We start from the raw sequence: 19,791 nt of genomic DNA, 5'->3' as shown, positions 1-19,791 counted from the left end.
TATAAATAATTTATTAATAATAATATAAATAATTTATAAATAATAATATAAATAATTTATAAATAATAATATAAATAATTTATAAATAATAATATAAATAATAATATAAATACTAATATAAATAAATGTGATTTGTTTTAGGCCATAACAAAAGGGCTGAATACTTATTGACTCAAAACATTTCAGCTTTTCATTTTTAATACATTTTGTAAACATTTCTAAAAACTAAATTCCACTTTGACATTATAGTGTATTGTGTGTAGTCCAGTGACACAAAAATCTCATTTTATATTTAGGCTGTAACACAACCCCCATATCCACATTGACGGGACAGCAGTGAAGAAGGTGGAAAGTTTTAAGTTCCTCAGCGTACATATCACTGACAAACTGAAATGGTCCACCCACATAGACAGTGTGGTGAAGAAGGCGCAACAACACCTCTTCAACCTCAGGAGGCTGAAATAATTTAGCTTGTCACCTAAAACCCTCACAAGCTTTAACAGATGCACAATTGAGAGCATTCTGTCTCACCGCCTGGTACGGCAACTGCTGCACCGCCCACAACACAAAGCACACAGCCAAGACAATGCAGGAATGGCTTCGGGACAAGTCTCTGAATGACCTTGAGTGGCCCAGCTAGAGCCCATACTTGAACCCAATTGAACATTTCTGGAGAGACCTAAAAATAGCTGTGCACCAACGCTCCCCATCCAACCTGACAGAGCTTGAGAGGATCTTGAAAGAAGAATGGCAGAGACTCCCCAAATACAAGTGTCCCCAGCTTGTAGCGTCATACCCAAAAAGACTCGAGGCTGTAATCGCTGCCAAAGGTGTTTCTACAAAGTACTACGAAGGGTCTGAAAACTTAAAAAAAAAAAAAACATTTGCAAAAATGTCTAAAATCCTGTTTTGCTTTGTCATTATGGGGTATTGTGTGTAGATTGATGAGGATTTTTATTTAATTTAATACATTTTAGAATAAGGCTTTAACATAACAAAGTGTGGAAAAAGTCAAGGGGTCTGAAAACTTTCCAAATGCACTGTATATATACTGTATATCATGTACATTTGACCTACGATCAATTCAATATGTGTAATGATGCCTGTCCTATCAAGTCAACCTCTTGTATGTGTCTAATATATTGCTTAATTGAATATAAAAAATTATATATAGTTTTATTTATGCACAATAATTTCTGCATATTAATTTAATATGCCTCTTACTAACGGTTTTGTGATTTTACTTCGTGGTTATGGTGAGTTTTATCAGAATCATTCATTTGTATCTATTTTATCTCAGGGTTTACTAAAACAGTACCATCTGGTGGTCAGAACTGTGTCTGCGGTGCTACTGTTTTTAGATCATTCAACTACTTGTTTATTACTACTTGACTAGCCTCATCGAGAACCAGCCGTGACAACGACGGGATTTTGGCGGCATGGCAACGAGCGACTACTACTTGACCGACCCAGAATAATTCAACTAGTTTCACTACTTGATGAGACTGACACAGAAACTAGAGTGTATGAAGCGGTGTTGTTGTTGTTATTGAAGAATTTGCTTTTATTTGAAATTGCCATAATCTACAGAGTTTGTCTGCTAAACAAACATTACAATCCTCTGGATGAGATATCTGTTATGTTGTGTGTGTCATTTTATTTATTCATTGAACCTTTATTTAACTAGGCAAGTCGGTTAAGAACAAATTGTTATTTTACAATGACGGCCTACACCAGCCAAACCCGGACGACGCTGAGCCAATTGTGCGCCACCCTATGGGACTCCCAATCACGGCCGGATGTGATACAGCCTGGATTCAAACCAGGTACTGCAGTGATGCCTCTTGCACTGAGATGTAATGTCTTAGACCACTGATCCACTCGGGGGCCCATATTGGGTCATGCAGTGTGTGTGTGTGTGTGTGTGTGTGTGTGTGTGTGTGTGTGTGTGTGTGTGTGTGTGTGTGTGTGTGTGTGTGTGTGTGTGTGTGTGTGTGTGTCATGCAGTGTGCAGTGTGTGTTTATCATGCAGTGTGTGTGTATCATGCATGTGTGTGTATCATGCAGTGTGTGTGTATCATGCAGTGTATCATGCAGTGTGTGTGTATCATGCAGTGTGTGTGTATCATGCAGTGTGTGTGTGTATCATGCGTATCATGCAGTGTGTGTGTGTATCATGCAGTGTGTGTGTGTATCATGCAGTGTGTGTGTGTATCATGCAGTGTGTGTGTGTATCATGCAGTGTGTGTGTATCATGTGTGTGTGTATCATGCAGTGTGTGTGTGTATCATGCAGTGTGTGTGTGTATCATGCAGTGTGTGTGTGTATCATGCAGTGTGTGTGTGTATCATGCAGTGTGTGTGTGTATCATGCAGTGTGTGTGTGTATCATGCAGTGTGTGTGTGTATCATGCAGTGTGTGTGTGTATCATGCAGTGTGTGTGTGTATCATGCAGTGTGTGTGTATCATGCAGTGTGTGTGCAGCAGAGCGCCCTCAGTGTGTGTCTGAAGGACCTCATGCGATAGGCGTAGAGCAGCGGGTTAAGGGCAGAGTTGGCGTGGGACAGCAGTATGGCTGCCAGGGTGAGGGGCAGGGGCACGTGGCAGCGCGGGCACATCAACGTAACACAGTTCAGGAAGTGGAGAGGCAGCCAGCACAGCATAAACAGGAACAACACCAGGAACAGAGAGGTGGTCTTCCTCACCTCACGGCGCATACGCACCGCTCGCTTATACTCGCTGACGCCGGACCCACACCTGTCCTTCATTGGACCTCTGGACTCGGATTTGGATTCGCTGGTTACCACAGACCCAGGATCAGTTCTAACACAGCCATTAGCATGGCTAGTCATCTCCGCAGCATTTCCACTCCAACTCTCACCCTCTGACCATTTATTCCCAGCTCCTCCCCACACTGCTACCCCACTAACACCCCAAGCCTCAACCCTAGCCCTCTTTCCAGCCCCAAACTCAACCCTAGTCCTCTTTCCAGCCCCAGCATCATCCTCTCTGCTCCCAGCCCCAGTCCCACAATCCCTGGTATCAGGCCAGGCTGGTCCCATCTCTCCATCCCTGGTATCAGGCCAGGCTGGTCCCCTCTCTCCATCCCTGGTATCAGGCCAGGCTGGTCCCATCTCTCCATCCCTGGTATCAGGTCTGGCTGGTCCCCTCTCTCCATCCCTGGTATCAGGCCAGGCTGGTCCCATCTCTCCATCCCTGGTATCAGGTCTGGCTGGTCCCATCGCTCCATCCCTGGTATCAGGCCTGGCTGGTCCACTCTCTCCATCCCTGGTATCAGGCCTGGCTGGTCCACTCTCTCCATCCCTGGTATCAGGCCTGGCTGGTCCACTCTCTCCATCCCTGGTATCAGGTCTGGCTGGTCCACTCTCTCCATCCCTGGTATTAGGCCTGGCTGGTCCCCTCTCTCCCTCCCTGGTATCAGACCTGGCTGGTCCCATCTCTCCCTCCCTGGTATCAGGCCTGGCTGGTCCACTCTCTCCATCCCTGGTATCAGGTCTGGCTGGTCCACTCTCTCCCTCCCTGGTATCAGGTCTGGCTGGTCCCCTCCCGGCAGCGATGCGTCTGAGCTGCTGTCGGACCGTGAGGAAGATGTGACCGTAGATGATAAACATGACCACCAGGGGAACCAGCACGCAGCCCAAGAAGTTGAAGTAGACCATATAACTCAAATTGACCACACAGGTGAAGAGACAGGCCCTGAAAATAAAAAGTGAAGAGATTATTATACTTTTATTTTTAAATTTAATACAACATTAATTTTTTTAATAGAAATGAGTTAGCGTATAATTTAAATTTGAAAGTTCAAGTGAACCATATACTGGTGACAACCAGGTAGTTTCAGATTGTACGATTAACATTTAAATCCAGATTTTAAGATGGAAAAATGTTCAACAATGTCATGTTATGATACGTACCCAGAAGGTGGCAGTGATCCGTGCCAGCCCATCAGAGGGATGGAACCAGAGAATAGGGCCAGACACCAGGTGAGGATCAGGGCCAGCCGGGCGTTCCTGATTGATTTGTATTTTTTGGGGTAAAACAATTAGAATGGTTTAAATACAGTTTTAAAAGTACAAACGGAACCCAGAGGATGACACATGAAAGCGTAAACTAGTCAGCAGCTAACTAGTCTACATTCACCTGGGTGGACTATGATCAGCAGCTAACTAGTCTACATTCACCTGGGTGGACTATGATCAGCAGCTAACTAGTCTACATTCACCTGGGTGGACTATGATCAGCAGCTAACTAGTCTACATTCACCTGGGTGGACTATGATCAGCAGCTAACTAGTCTACATTCACCTGGGTGGACTATGATCAGCAGCTAACTAGTCTACATTCACCTGGGTGGACTATGATCAGCAGCTAACTAGTCTACATTCACCTGGGTGGACTATGATCAGCAGCTAACTAGTCTACATTCACCTGGGTGGACTATGATCAGCAGCTAACTAGTCTACATTCACCTGGGTGGACTATGATCAGCAGCTAACTAGTCTACATGCACCTGGGTGGACTATGATCAGCAGCTAACTAGTCTACATGCACCTGGGTGGACTATGATCAGCAGCTAACTAGCCTCATTCACCTGGGTGGATTATGATTAGCAGCTAACTAGTCTACATTCACCTGGGTGGATTATGATCAGCAGCTAACTAGTCTACATGCACCTGGGTGGGCTATGATCAGCAGCTAACTAGCCTCATTCACCTGGGTGGATTATGATCAGCAGCTAACTAGTCTACATTCACCTGGGTGGACTATGATCAGCAGCTAACTAGTCTACATGCACCTGGGTGGGCTATGATCAGCAGCTAACTAGCCTTATTCACCTGGGTGGATTATGATCAGCAGCTAACTAGTCTACATTCACCTGGGTGGACTATGATCAGCAGCTAACTAGCCCTATACACCTGGGTGGACTATGATCAGCAGCTAACTAGCCTCATTCACCTGGGTGGACTATGATCAGCTAACTAGTCTACATTCACCTGGGTGGACTATGATCAGCAGCTAACTAGTCTACATTCACCTGGGTGGACTATGATCAGCAGCTAACTAGCCCTATACACCTGGGTGGACTATGATCAGCAGCTAACTAGCCTCATTCACCTGGGTGGATTATGATCAGCAGCTAACTAGTCTACATTCACCTGGGTGGACTATGATCAGCAGCTAACTAGTCTACATGCACCTGGGTGGACTATGATCAGCTAACTAGTCTACATTCACCTGGGTGGACTATGATCAGCAGCTAACTAGTCTACATTCACCTGGGTGGACTATGATCAGCAGCTAACTAGTCTACATTCACCTGGGTGGACTATGATCAGCAGCTAACGAGCCTCATCCACCTGGCTGGACTATTATCAGCAGCTAACTAGTCTACATTCACCTGGGTGGACTATGATCAGCAGCTAACTAGTCTACATTCACCTGGCTGGACTATGATCAGCTAACTAGCCCTATACACCTGGGTGGACTATGATCAGCAGCTAACTAGCCTCAGTCACCTGGCTGGACTATGATCAGCAGCTAACTAGTCTACATTCACCTGGGTGGACTATGACAGCAGCTAACTAGCCCTATACACCTGGGTGGACTATGATCAGCAGCTAACTAGCCTCATTCACCTGGGTGGACTATGATCAGCAGCTAACAAGTCTACATGCACCTGGGTGGACTATGATCAGCAGCTAACTAGTCTACATGCACCTGGGTGGGCTATGATCAGCAGCTAACTAGTCTACATGCACCTGGGTGGGCTATGATCAGCAGCTAACTAGTCTACATTCACCTGGGTGGACTATGATCAGCAGCGAACTCGCCTCATTCACCTGGGTGGACTATGATCAGCAGCTAACTAGCCTCATTCACCTGGGTGGACTATTATCAGCTAACTAGCCCTATACACCTGGGTGGACTATGATCAGCAGCTAACTAGCCTCAGTCACCTGGCTGGACTATGATCAGAAGCTAACTAGCCTCATTCACCTGGGTGGACTATGATCAGCAGCTAACTAGCCTACATCCACCTGGGTGGACTATGATCAGCAGCTAACTAGTCTACATTCACCTGGGTGGACTATGACAGCAGCTAACTAGCCCTATACACCTGGGTGGACTATGATCAGCAGCTAACTAGTCTACATCCACCTGGGTGGACTATGATCAGCAGCTAACTAGCCTCAGTCACCTGGCTGGACTATGATCAGCAGCTAACTAGCCCTATACACCTGGGTGGACTATGATCAGCAGCTAACTCGCCTCATTCACCTGGGTGGACTATGATCAGCAGCTAACTAGCCCTATACACCTGGGTGGACTATGATCAGCAGCTAACTAGCCTCATCCACCTGGGTGACCTACCTGGGGCTCACGATCCTCTGGTACTGGAGCGGCAGCAGGATGGCCACGTAGCGCTCTGCGGCTACCGCTAGCAGGCTGAGGATGGAGCTCTGGGTTAGCACGATGAGCACGCTCAGGAGGAGCAGACACAGAGGCAGGTTGTGGCGCGGCTGGCCCAAGTCGGTCAACACGGCACACGGGATCGCCAGCACGCCCACAAAGATGTCGGCCACCGAAAGCGACACCTGGGAAAGGGAAATGGGGAGAGATAAGTTCCTTTTGAAGTTTCTTCCTGGGTTCCTTTGGTTCCTATTAGCTCATCTTCTCCACATAGTTCGATAGATGATGTGTGCCATCATGATATTTGTAGAGTAGTACATTTTCATCTCATGTTTGAAAAAAAGTGTACGGGTTTAATATTGGTGATTTACCCGCCACCTGCAGTACTGAACCAAATCTTGTCGTTAATTTATTGTGGCCACTAGGAGGTGGTGATATAGCGTCAAGCCATTTACTAATCATAAACAATCCAATTTGAAGAAGACAATCCTCAGACCATTGGCTGATCGATCCCAACCATAGGAATCCCCACCCAGTTGACTACATTGAAATGGTGGGAGTCATGAATGGCAATGCCCATGCTAAAACAGGTTTTTATCCATCCAGAGTCATCTATCTATCTCTTTGATCTTCCTTCTTCCCATGGGGACCTTTTTAAGTGTAACACGTTTCTCAGCCTCTCACCAGGAAGTAGTTGGTGACGGTGCGTAGCTTCCGGTTTCGGTTCACGGCCAGACAGACCAGGAAATTCCCAGCGATAGTGAGGAGAGCGATGATCAGCTCAGCGGCGATGTAGGGCCAAGTAATACTGGGGACGTGGGCGTGGCTACTGGAGAGTTGGAATGCATCACAACTATCACTGGTACTGATGTTCATACTGATAATACTACCTGCTGATACACACACACACACACACACACACACACACACACACACACACACACACACACACACACACACACACACACACACACACACACACACACACACACACACACACACACACACACCACAGTGAAATACAGTTCATGTTCAAAGCATTTTATTATGATACTTTTTCCTTCAGCTAGCAGGCTTACGTTTACCTAGAGCTGGTTAAGAGGTTAGGCTATGTTAAAGAGGATAGAATTGAGACACAATGGTACCTGACTGTTAAGATAGACCATCCTCCTCCCACTGTCACTCAGCTGTCTTCTGACCTGTCGTCTACAGACTGAAAACACCTCCTCCCACTGTCACTCAGCTGTCTTCTGACCTGTCCTCTACCGACTGAAAACACCTCCTCCCACTGTCACTCAGCTGTCTTCTGACCTGTCGTCTACCGACTGAAAACACCTCCTCCCACTGTCACTCAGCTGTCTTCTGACCTGTCGTCTACCGACTGAAAACACCTCCTCCCACTGTCACTCAGCTGTCTTCTGACCTGTCGTCTACAGACTGAAAACACTTCCTCATGATATTTAAAAATATGAATTGTTCACTCATTCTTTGATCTGCCTATTCCTTGTGCTCACCTACTAAGCCGTGAAATCGACCCCGACTATTGACAAGCACACACACACAGACACAGACACACACACACACACACACACATTGTGTGCTTTTCTATTTAACCAGTCTGATAGTGGATGTAAGTTCATTCAAACAGCAGCTGGTGATGAATAGATTAATTTTCTTTCAAAGGAGATTCATTGAAAACAATCCCTCTAATAACATCCAAGAAAACCAAAATTGGTTCCGTGAAAATTCACAGAACATTTGTTTGGTCGCGGCAAATGTTCTCATAACACAACAACTGTCTAGTTGTGCTTTTATGATCATAGAATGTTTGTATTAAACATTTGCCTGATGTTGCAAGAATGTTCCTAGAACACATTTTAATCTGTTATTTTAAAAAGGTTCCCAGAACCTTTCATTTGGTCGTGGGTACAGTCTGATGGGAACATTGTGTCACAAAATATATGTTCCCAAAGCACAAAAACCTGTCCAGTTGTGTGGATGATTCTACAATGTTTCTTTTAGGGTGCCAAAAACAGTCACCTGACGTTACAAGAACGTTCCCAGAAATATTATTTAGGTTGTGGGAAGATTGTGGAGATGTGTTCCTAAAACACAAAAACATTCCAAGTTCTGCTGACATTCAGATAATATTTTTTATCAGGGTGCACAAACCATTCCTTTGATGTTGCTAGAACGTTGACAGAACAATCTTTCACTTCTTTATAGATTCCACAGAACATTTAAAACCTCTTCGAGCTAGTGGGCACTATTTTCACATCCGGATGAAAAGCGTGCCCATAGTAAACTGCCTGTTACTCAGGCCCAGAAGCTAGGATTAGTATTGGATAGAAAACACTCTACAGTTTCTGAAAACGTTACAATAATGTCTGTGAGTATAACAGAACTGATTTTGCAGGCAAAACCCCAAGCACAATCCATCCAGGGAAATTTGATTTTGAGGTCATTGTGTTTTCCAATAACTTTCTATGGAAAACCTGATTTATTAGGGCCCAGGTTGCAGTTCCGATGGCTTCCACTAGATGTCAACAGTCGTTAGAAATTGTTCTATGTTTTTCTTTTGATAAATGAAGAAGTAATCCTATTCCTTCCATGTGTCACTCAGATAGACTCAAGTCTTTTGGTGCGCGTGAACAGGAGCGCGCTCCTCGTTATTTTTCTCCGGTACTGGAAACAGTTTATACCGTCTCACATTTTATTGATTATTTACATTTTAGGGTACCTGAGGTTGGATTAGAAACGTTGTTTGAAATGTTTGGACCAAGTTTACAGGTAACTTATTAGATCATTTGTAGTCATGTTGGGACCGGTGTATTTCTGAATCAAACGCGCCAAATAAATGGACATTTGGGGGACATAAAGAAGGAATTTATCGAACAAAACGACCATTCATTGTGTCACTGAGACATTTGGGATTGCAAAAAGATCTTCAAAGGTAAGGCATTTATTATATCGCTATTTCTGACTTTCGTGTCGCACCTGCCTGCCTGGTTGCAAAATGGTTTTCATGTTTTGTATGCGTGGCACTGTCCTCAGATAATCGCATGGTGTGCTTTCACCGTAAAGCCTTTATTAAATCTGACACAGCGGCTGGATTAACAAGAAGTTAGGATTTATTTTGATGTATTACACTTGTATTTATGTGAATGTTAAATATTTAAATTTCTGTAGTTTGAATTTGGCGCACTGCAATTTCACCGGACGTTGTCAAATCTATCCCGCTGACGGGATTCTAGCTCAAGGGATCCCTAAGAGGATCCCTTAACATTTAACTAGGTTGTGAGAACAGTGTGGGTACATCACAAAATATCGGTTCTCAAAACACAAAATATGCTCAGATGTCATGACATTAATACAATGTTTAAGTTAAATTGCACAGGACATTCCTATAATGTTGTAAAAATGTTGACAGGAACACCTGGTCTAAGTTATTTAAAAGGTTCCCAGAACATTTAATAATGTTCCCACAATTTCCAAACAAGTCCGTTTTTATGAAGTTCATGGCGTGTTTTAGGTTTAACATAATATTCCAATGTTGTTCACACAATATACGTTTTACCTGTCTTGGAGGTCCTCGAAACCTTTTGAAAATGCTATATGTAAGTTTTGCCTAATATTACCACAACATTCTCAGTATGCAAATGTATAGCCCCTTAAAGCAGACTGGAATACATCCCCATTATGTTTCTCTACAGACTGGAATACATCCCCATTATGTTTCGCTATAGACTGGAATACATCCCCATTATGTTTGTCTATAGACTGGAATATATCCCCATTATGTTTCTCTATAGACTGGAATACATCGCCATTATGTTTCTCTATAGACTGTAATACATCCCCATGATGTTTCTCTATAGACTGGAATAAATCCCCATTATGTTTCTCTATAGACTGGAATACATCTCCATTATGTTTCTCTATAGACTGTAATACATCCCCATTATGTTTCTCTACAGACTGGAATACATCCCCATTATGTTTCGCTATAGACTGGAATACATCCCCATTATGTTTGTCTATAGACTGGAATATATCCCCATTATGTTTCTCTATAGACTGGAATACATCGCCATTATGTTTCTCTATAGACTGTAATACATCCCCATGATGTTTCTCTATAGACTGGAATACATCCCCATTATGTTTCTCTATAGACTGGAATACATCCCCATTATGTTTGTCTATAGACTGTAATACATCCCCATTATGTTTCTCTATAGACTGGAATACATCCCCATTATGTTTCTCTATAGACTGGAATACATCCCCATTATGTTTCTCTATAGACTGTAATACATCCCCATTATGTTTCTCTATAGACTGTAATACATCCCCATTATGTTTCTCTACAGACTGGAATACATCCCCATTATGTTTCTCTATAGACTGGAATACAGCCCCATTATGTTTCTCTATAGACTGTAATACATCTCCATTATGTTTCTCTATAGACTGTAATACATCCCCATTATGTTTCTCTATAGACTGTAATACATCTCCATTATGTTTCTCTATAGACTGTAATACATCCCCATTATGTTTCTCTATAGACTGTAATACATCTCCATTATGTTTCTCTATAGACTGTAATACATCCCCATTATGTTTCTCTATAGACTGTAATACATCCCCATTATGTTTCTCTATAGACTGTAATACATCTCCATTATGTTTCTCTATAGACTGTAATACATCCCCATTATGTTTCTCTATAGACTGGAATACATCCCCATTATGTTTCTCTATAGACTGGAATACATCCCCATTATGTTTCTCTATAGACTGGAATACATCCCCATTATGTTTCTCTACAGACTGTAATACATCCCCATTATGTTTCTCTACAGACTGGAATACATCCCCATTATGTTTCTCTATAGACTGGAATACATCCCCATTATGTTTCTCTATAGACTGGAATACATCCCCATTATGTTTCTCTATAGACTGGAATACATCCCCATTATGTTTCTCTATAGACTGGAATACATCCCCATTATGTTTCTCTATAGACTGGAATACATCCCCATTATGTTTCTCTATAGACTGGAATACATCCCCATTATGTTTCTCTATAGACTGGAATACATCCCCATTATGTTTCTCTACAGACTGGAATACATCCCCATTATGTTTCTCTATAGACTGGAATACATCCCCATTATGTTTCTCTATAGACTGGAATACATCCCCATTATGTTTCTCTACAGACTGTAATACATCCCCATTATGTTTCTCTTCAGACTGGAATACATCCCCATTATGTTTCTCTATAGACTGGAATACATCCCCATTATGTTTCTCTACAGATTGTAATACATCTCCATTATGTTTCTCTATAGACTGGAATACATCCCTATTATGTTTCTCTACAGACTGGAATACAGCCCCATTATGTTTCTCTAGAGACTGGAATACATCCCCATTATGTTTCTCTATAGACTGGAATACATCCCCATTATGTTTCTCTACAGACTGTAATACATCCCCATTATGTTTCTCTACAGACTGGAATACATCCCCATTATGTTTCTCTATAGACTGGAATACATCCCCATTATGTTTCTCTATAGACTGGAATACATCCCCATTATGTTTCTCTACAGACTGGAATACATCCCCATTATGTTTCTCTTCAGACTGGAATACATCCCCATTATGTTTCTCTACAGACTGGAATACAGCCCCATTATGTTTCTCTACAGACTGGAATACATCCCCATTATGTTTCTCTACAGACTGGAATACATCCCCATTATGTTTCTCTACAGACTGGAATACATCCCCATTATGTTTCTCTTCAGACTGGAATACATCCCCATTATGTTTCTCTACAGACTGGAATACATCCCCATTATGTTTCTCTATAGACTGTAATACATCCCCATTATGTTTCTCTATAGACTGTAATACATCCCCATTATGTTTCTCTACAGACTGTAATACATCCCCATTATGTTTCTCTACAGACTGTAATACATCCCCATTATGTTTCTCTACAGACTGTAATACATCCCCATTATGTTTCTCTACAGACTGTAATACATCCCCATTATGTTTCTCTACAGACTGTAATACATCCCCATTATGTTTCTCTACAGACTGGAATACATCCCCATTATGTTTCTCTACAGACTGTAATACATCCCCATTATGTTTCTCTACAGACTGTAATACATCCCCATTATGTTTCTCTACAGACTGTAATACATCCCCATTATGTTTCTCTACAGACTGTAATACATCCCCATTATGTTTCTCTATAGACTGGAATACATCCCCATTATGTTTCTCTCGAGACTGGAATACATCCCCATTATGTTTCTCTATAGACTGGAATACATCCCCATTATGTTTCTCTCTAGACTGGAATACATCCCCATTATGTTTCTCTATAGACTGGAATACAGCCCCATTATGTTTCTCTACAGACTGGAATACATCCCCATTATGTTTCTCTATAGACTGGAATACATCCCCATTATGTTTCTCTATAGACTGTAATACATCCCCATTATGTTTCTCTACAGACTGTAATACATCCCCATTATGTTTCTCTACAGACTGTAATACAGCCCCATTATGTTTCTCTACAGACTGGAATACATCCCCATTATGTTTCTCTACAGACTGTAATACATCCCCATTATGTTTCTCTACAGACTGTAATACATCCCCATATGTTTCTCAGGAATACATCCCCATTATGTTTCTCTACAGACTGGAATACATCCCCATTATGTTTCTCTATAGACTGGAATACATCCCCATTATGTTTCTCTATAGACTGTAATACATCCCCATTATGTTTCTCTACAGACTGTAATACATCCCCATTATGTTTCTCTACAGACTGTAATACATCCCCATTATGTTTCTCTATAGACTGTAATACATCCCCATTATGTTTCTCTACAGAGATCCCCATTATGTTTCTCTACAGACTGTAATACATCCCCATTATGTTTCTCTACAGACTGTAATAATACATCCCCATTATGTTTCTCTATAGACTGGAATACATCCCCATTATGTTTCTCTAGAGACTGGAATACAGCCCCATTATGTTTCTCTATAGACTGTAATACATCCCCATTATGTTTCTCTACAGACTGGAATACATCCCCATTATGTTTCTCTATAGACTGGAATACATCCCCATTATGTTTCTCTACAGACTGTAATACATCCCCATTATGTTTCTCTACAGACTGTAATACATCCCCATTATGTTTCTCTATAGACTGGAATACATCCCCATTATGTTTCTCTATAGACTGGAATACATCCCCATTATGTTTCTCTATAGACTGTAATACATCCCCATTATGTTTCTCTACAGACTGTAATACATCCCCATTATGTTTCTCTACAGACTGTAATACATCCCCATTATGTTTCTCTACAGACTGTAATACATCCCCATTATGTTTCTCTACAGACTGTAATACATCCCCATTATGTTTCTCTACAGACTGTAATACATCCCCATTATGTTTCTCTACAGACTGTAATACATCCCCATTATGTTTCTCTACAGACTGTAATACATCCCCATTATGTTTCTCTATAGACTGGAATACATCCCCATTATGTTTCTCTACAGACTGTAATACATCCCCATTATGTTTCTCTACAGACTGTAATACATCCCCATTATGTTTCTCTACAGACTGTAATACATCCCCATTATGTTTCTCTACAGACTGTAATACATCCCCATTATGTTTCTCTATAGACTGGAATACATCCCCATTATGTTTCTCTACAGACTGGAATACATCCCCATTATGTTTCTCTATAGACTGGAATACATCCCCATTATGTTTCTCTACAGACTGTAATACATCCCCATTATGTTTCTCTATAGACTGGAATACATCCCCATTATGTTTCTCTACAGACTGGAATACATCCCCATTATGTTTCTCTACAGACTGGAATACATCTCCATTATGTTTCTCTACAGACTGTAATACATCCCCATTATGTTTCTCTATAGACTGTAATACATCTCCATTATGTTTCTCTATAGACTGTAATACATCTCCATTATGTTTCTCTATAGACTGTAATACATCCCCATTATGTTTCTCTATAGACTGGAATACATCTCCATTATGTTTCTCTACAGACTGTAATACATCCCCATTATGTTTCTCTACAGACTGGAATACATCCCCATTATGTTTCTCTATAGACTGTAATACATCCCCATTATGTTTCTCTACAGACTGGAATACATCCCCATTATGTTTCTCTATAGACTGGAATACATCCCCATTATGTTTCTCTATAGACTGGAATACATCCCCATTATGTTTCTCTATAGACTGGAATACATCCCCATTATGTTTCTCTATAGACTGTAATACATCCCCATTATGTTTCTCTATAGACTGTAATACATCCCCATTATGTTTCTCTACAGACTGGAATACATCCCCATTATGTTTCTCTATAGACTGGAATACATCCCCATTATGTTTCTCTACAGACTGTAATACATCCCCATTATGTTTCTCTACAGACTGTAATACATCCCCATTATGTTTCTCTAAAGACTGTAATACATCTCCATTATGTTTCTCTATAGACTGTAATACATCTCCATTATGTTTCTCTATAGACTGTAATACATCCCCATTATGTTTCTCTATAGACTGTAATACATCTCCATTATGTTTCTCTACAGACTGTAATACATCCCCATTATGTTTCTCTATAGACTGTAATACATCCCCATTATGTTTCTCTATAGACTGGAATACATCCCCATTATGTTTCTCTAAAGACTGGAATACATCCCCATTATGTTTCTCTACAGACTGGAATACATCCCCATTATGTTTCTCTACAGACTGGAATACATCCCCATTATGTTTCTCTACAGACTGGAATACATCCCCATTATGTTTCTCTATAGACTGGAATACAGCCCCATTATGTTTCTCATTTCATCATACAAACACAACAATGAGTATACATTTAATATGTGAACAATATGACCGTGTGGTTTCAAATAGAAGCTCACTTACAGTTTATTTGTTCAGTACATAGCCATGTTGTCAATCAGGAATTCCATACTTCCTTTTTAGCCTTCTCAAACATAACTAGCCCGGATAAATACCGGTAACGGGGTTATTCACCATCTTTAAATGTTGCGTATTCCTGGGCCCATATTTTAAAAGGTACCTGCTGATCTAGGATGACTTTTTTTGCTTTTCAGATCATGAAAAATAAGACACAAGGGATCATATCAGGCGTCTCAAAGTAGGAATTATATTGTGTGTTTTTTAGTTTATTAAAGTTGTTTTTATAGTTTGTCTAAATTCTGCATTTGCACACATACAATATGCATGAAATACACCTTCTGAAAAAGGGTGACAAATAATAACTATACAAAAACTAAATTCAGGAAAAATTAAAAAAAAATATTTGATTGATTTAAGAAAAGGTACAATGCAGCTGTTTTTATATCAAATGATTTCTGGGTAAAAATGATCAATATCAAATGATTTCTGGGTAAAAATGATCCATATCAAATGATTTCTGGGTAAAAATGATCAATATCAAATGATTTCTGGGTAAAAATGATCAATAACAAATGATTTCTGGGTAAAAATGATCAATATCAAATGATTTCTCGGTAAAAACTATCAATATCAAATGATTTCTATAAAACTCTTCCTATCCTTGATTACTATAAATCAGCCCTTCCTGGGTCAATGTACAATTATCAATTTCTGGGTCCTTAACAATGACCAAATGATTTCTGGGTAAAAATGATCAATATCAAATGATTTCTGGGTAAAAATGATCAATATCAAATGATTTCTGGGTAAAAGTATCAATATCAAATGATTTCCTGGGTAAAAACTATCAATATCAAATGATTTCTGGGTAAAAACGATCAATATCAAATGATTTCTGGGTAGATTGACCAACTCTTCCCCTTAAGACTGAAACAACCAGGCAACGCCACTGCTATCCCCTGGTAGAGCAGAGGGTTAATGATCTGGATGTCGATCTGGAGATTGAACTTTTCCTGGGTCCTTAGGGTACTATATTTTATTTCATCCAGACTATATGACCAACTCTTCTGGGTCCTTAGTGACTATATGACCAACTCTTAGATGGGTCCTTATGTATAATAGGGGTCTCAACTCTTCTAGCATGAGAGCTACTTTTAAACTCTAAATGGAGCTTAGTTACTATATGACCAACTTTTTTTCCTAGCTTTCAAATAGGCACATTCTTCTCTTCTCCCCTGCAACTCTTCCTGGGTCCTTAGTGTACTATATTATCAACTCTTCCTGGGTCCTTAGTGTACTATATTATCAACTCTTCCTGGGTCCTTAGTGTACTATATTATCAACTCTTCCTGGGTCCTTAGTGTACTATATGACCAACTCTTCCTGGGTCCTTAGTGTACTATATTATCAACTCTTCCTGGGTCCTTAGTGTACTATATGACCAACTCTTCCTGGGTCCTTAGTGTACTATATTATCAACTCTTCCTGGGTCCTTAGTGTACTATATGACCAACTCTTCCTGGGTCCTTAGTGTACTATATTACCAACTCTTCCTGGGTCCTTAGTGTACTATATTATCAACTCTTCCTGGGTCCTTAGTGTACTATATTATCAACTCTTCCTGGGTCCTTAGTGTACTATATTATCAACTCTTCCTGGGTCCTTAGTGTACTATATGACCAACTCTTCCTGGGTCCTTAGTGTACTATATGACCAACTCTTCCTGGGTCCTTAGTGTACTATATTATCAACTCTTCCCAGGGTCCTTAGTGTACTATATTATCAACTCTTCCTGGGTCCTTAGTGTACTATATGACCAACTCTTCCTGGGTCCTTAGTGTACTATATTACTCAACTCTTCCTGGGTCCTTAGTGTACTATATGACCAACTCTTCCTGGGTCCTTAGTGTACTATATTATCAACTCTTCCCAGGGTCCTTAGTGTACTATATTATCAACTCTTCCCAGGGTCCTTAGTGTACTATATTATCAACCCTTCCTGGGTCCTTAGTGTACTATATGACCAACTCTTCCTGGGTCCTTAGTGTACTATATTATCAACTCTTCCTGGGTCCTTAGTGTACTATATTATCAACCCTTCCTGGGTCCTTAGTGTACTATATGACCAACTCTTCCTGGGTCCTTAGTGTACTATATGACCAACTCTTCCTGGGTCCTTAGTGTACTATATGACCAACTCTTCCTGGGTCCTTAGTGTACTATATTACCAACTCTTCCTGGGTCCTTAGTGTACTATATTATCAACTCTTCCCAGGGTCCTTAGTGTACTATATTATCAACTCTTCCCAGGGTCCTTAGTGTACTATATGACCAACTCTTCCTGGGTCCTTAGTGTACTATATGACCAACTCTTCCCTGGGTCCTTAGTGTACTATATGACCAACTCTTCCTGGGTCCTTAGTGTACTATATGACCAACTCTTCCTGGGTCCTTAGTGTACTATATTATCAACTCTTCCTGGGTCCTTAGTGTACTATATTATCAACTCTTCCTGGGTCCTTAGTGTACTATATGACCAACTCTTCCCAGGGTCCTTAGTGTACTATATTATCAACTCTTCCTGGGTCCTTAGTGTACTATATGACCAACTCTTCCCAGGGTCCTTAGTGTACTATATTATCAACTCTTCCTGGGTCCTTAGTGTACTATATGACCAACTCTTCCCAGGGTCCTTAGTGTACTATATGACCAACTCTTCCTGGGTCCTTAGTGTACTATATGACCAACTCTTCCCAGGGTCCTTAGTGTACTATATGACCAACTCTTCCAAGAGTGTGCAAACCTGTCATCAAGGCAAAGAGTGGCTACTTTGAAATATGTTAAATATATTTTGAATTGTTTAACACTTTTTTGGTTGCTACATTATTCCATACGAGTTGTTTCATAGTCTTCACTATATTCACTACTAGAAAATAGTAAAAATAAAGATAAATCCTGGTGTGTCCAAACTTTTGACTGGTACTGTAAGCTCATTCTAGTATTTATACTACTGTATTTACTACTGTAGTTTTTTGGCTGGTCATGACAAGTGTGACAAAACCCTATTTTTTTAAACCTGTTTTTTCCTTGCCAACAAGTTTCCTTATGTTTGAAAGTTTGTTTCTAGTTAGGGATTGGCGGGATGCAAATGTCTCAACCGGCCAATCGCAGAGCGCCAGATTCGAATAAAATACTATAAAATTCAAACTTTCATTAAATCCCACATGTAAGATACTCAATTAAAGCTACACTCGTTGTGAATCCAGCCAACATGTCAGATTTTACAAATGCTTTTCCGCAGAAGCATAAGAAGCTATTATCTGATGGCCTACACCATCTGCACCAGCAGTAAACAAAGGAGTTAGCATAATTCAACCCTGCAGGTGCTACACAAAACGCTGAAATAAAATATAAAACATGCATTACCTTGACACCTAGGTGTCTGGCTTGGTCTTTTTGTTCGATTAACTCGGTCCATATATATCCAAAATGTCCATTTATAAAGCACGTTTGATCCAGAAAAAAACAGCTTACAAAAAACGCAACGTCACTACAAAACATTTCAAAAGTTGCCTATAAACTTTGCCAAAATACTTCAAACTACTTTTGTAATACAACTTTAGGTATTTTTAAACGTTAATAATCAATCAAATTGTAGACGGGCAATCTGTTTTCAATTACAGGAATGAAAACAAACCAGCGCCACTTTTCACGTCTTGCGCAACTCACAAAAGTGTCCCCAGTTCCTAGTTGGCCTACTTCCTCATTGCAAGTGAAAATCTTGCCCCCTAGCCCCAAGAGGTTTTAAATCCTTTGTTGTTGTTGTTATTCTCTAAAGTCACAAATGAGTAGCTGTCCCAACTTCTACTTGTACTGTATATTATAATTATTTTAGATTTCTTTCACATTTCAATGAATGTGTATTTGGGTGTTTTTCACCATGCCTATTACTTCACACAAGACAAGGAGGATAGGAAAGAGAAAATCAATCATACGATATACAAGAAAATTAAATGTACTTACATGAGTCACCTAGAGGTGTCGTCACGGCAGGAGCTGCGCACTGTTCAGTCCCCTCCCGTCTTTCCAGTGTGGGGTGAAGACCATTCTAGAACACTCAGAACACTCAAAAACACTAAGGCAACTCTAGAACACTCAAAAACATTAAGGCAACTCTAGAACACTCAAAAACACTAAGGCAACTCTAGAACACTCAGAACACGAAAGGCAACTCTAGAACACTCAGAACACTAAGGCAACTCTAGAACACGCAGAACACTCAAAAACACTAAGGCAACTCTAGA

General features: G+C 40.7%; 1 protein-coding gene across 1 annotated transcript; it reads right to left on the bottom strand.

Annotated features, from left to right (window-relative positions):
- Positions 1-2,260: 2,260 nt before the first annotated feature.
- Positions 2,261-19,589, bottom strand: LOC118377395 (histamine H1 receptor-like). The gene is made up of 5 exons (XM_052496230.1): positions 19,511-19,589; positions 7,116-7,321; positions 6,393-6,616; positions 3,936-4,031; positions 2,261-3,717 (listed from the first exon to the last, which is right to left on the bottom strand). The coding sequence occupies exons 2-5, from the start codon at positions 7,305-7,307 to the stop codon at positions 2,466-2,468; spliced, it is 1,764 nt and encodes a 587-aa protein (XP_052352190.1). The 5' UTR covers positions 7,308-7,321; positions 19,511-19,589; the 3' UTR covers positions 2,261-2,465.
- Positions 19,590-19,791: the final 202 nt, after the last annotated feature.

Source organism: Oncorhynchus keta, chromosome 35 (genome assembly GCF_023373465.1).
Source record: "Oncorhynchus keta strain PuntledgeMale-10-30-2019 chromosome 35, Oket_V2, whole genome shotgun sequence".
Lineage (NCBI taxonomy): Eukaryota > Metazoa > Chordata > Actinopteri > Salmoniformes > Salmonidae > Oncorhynchus > Oncorhynchus keta.
This window is presented reverse-complemented; position numbering and strand designations above follow the sequence as displayed.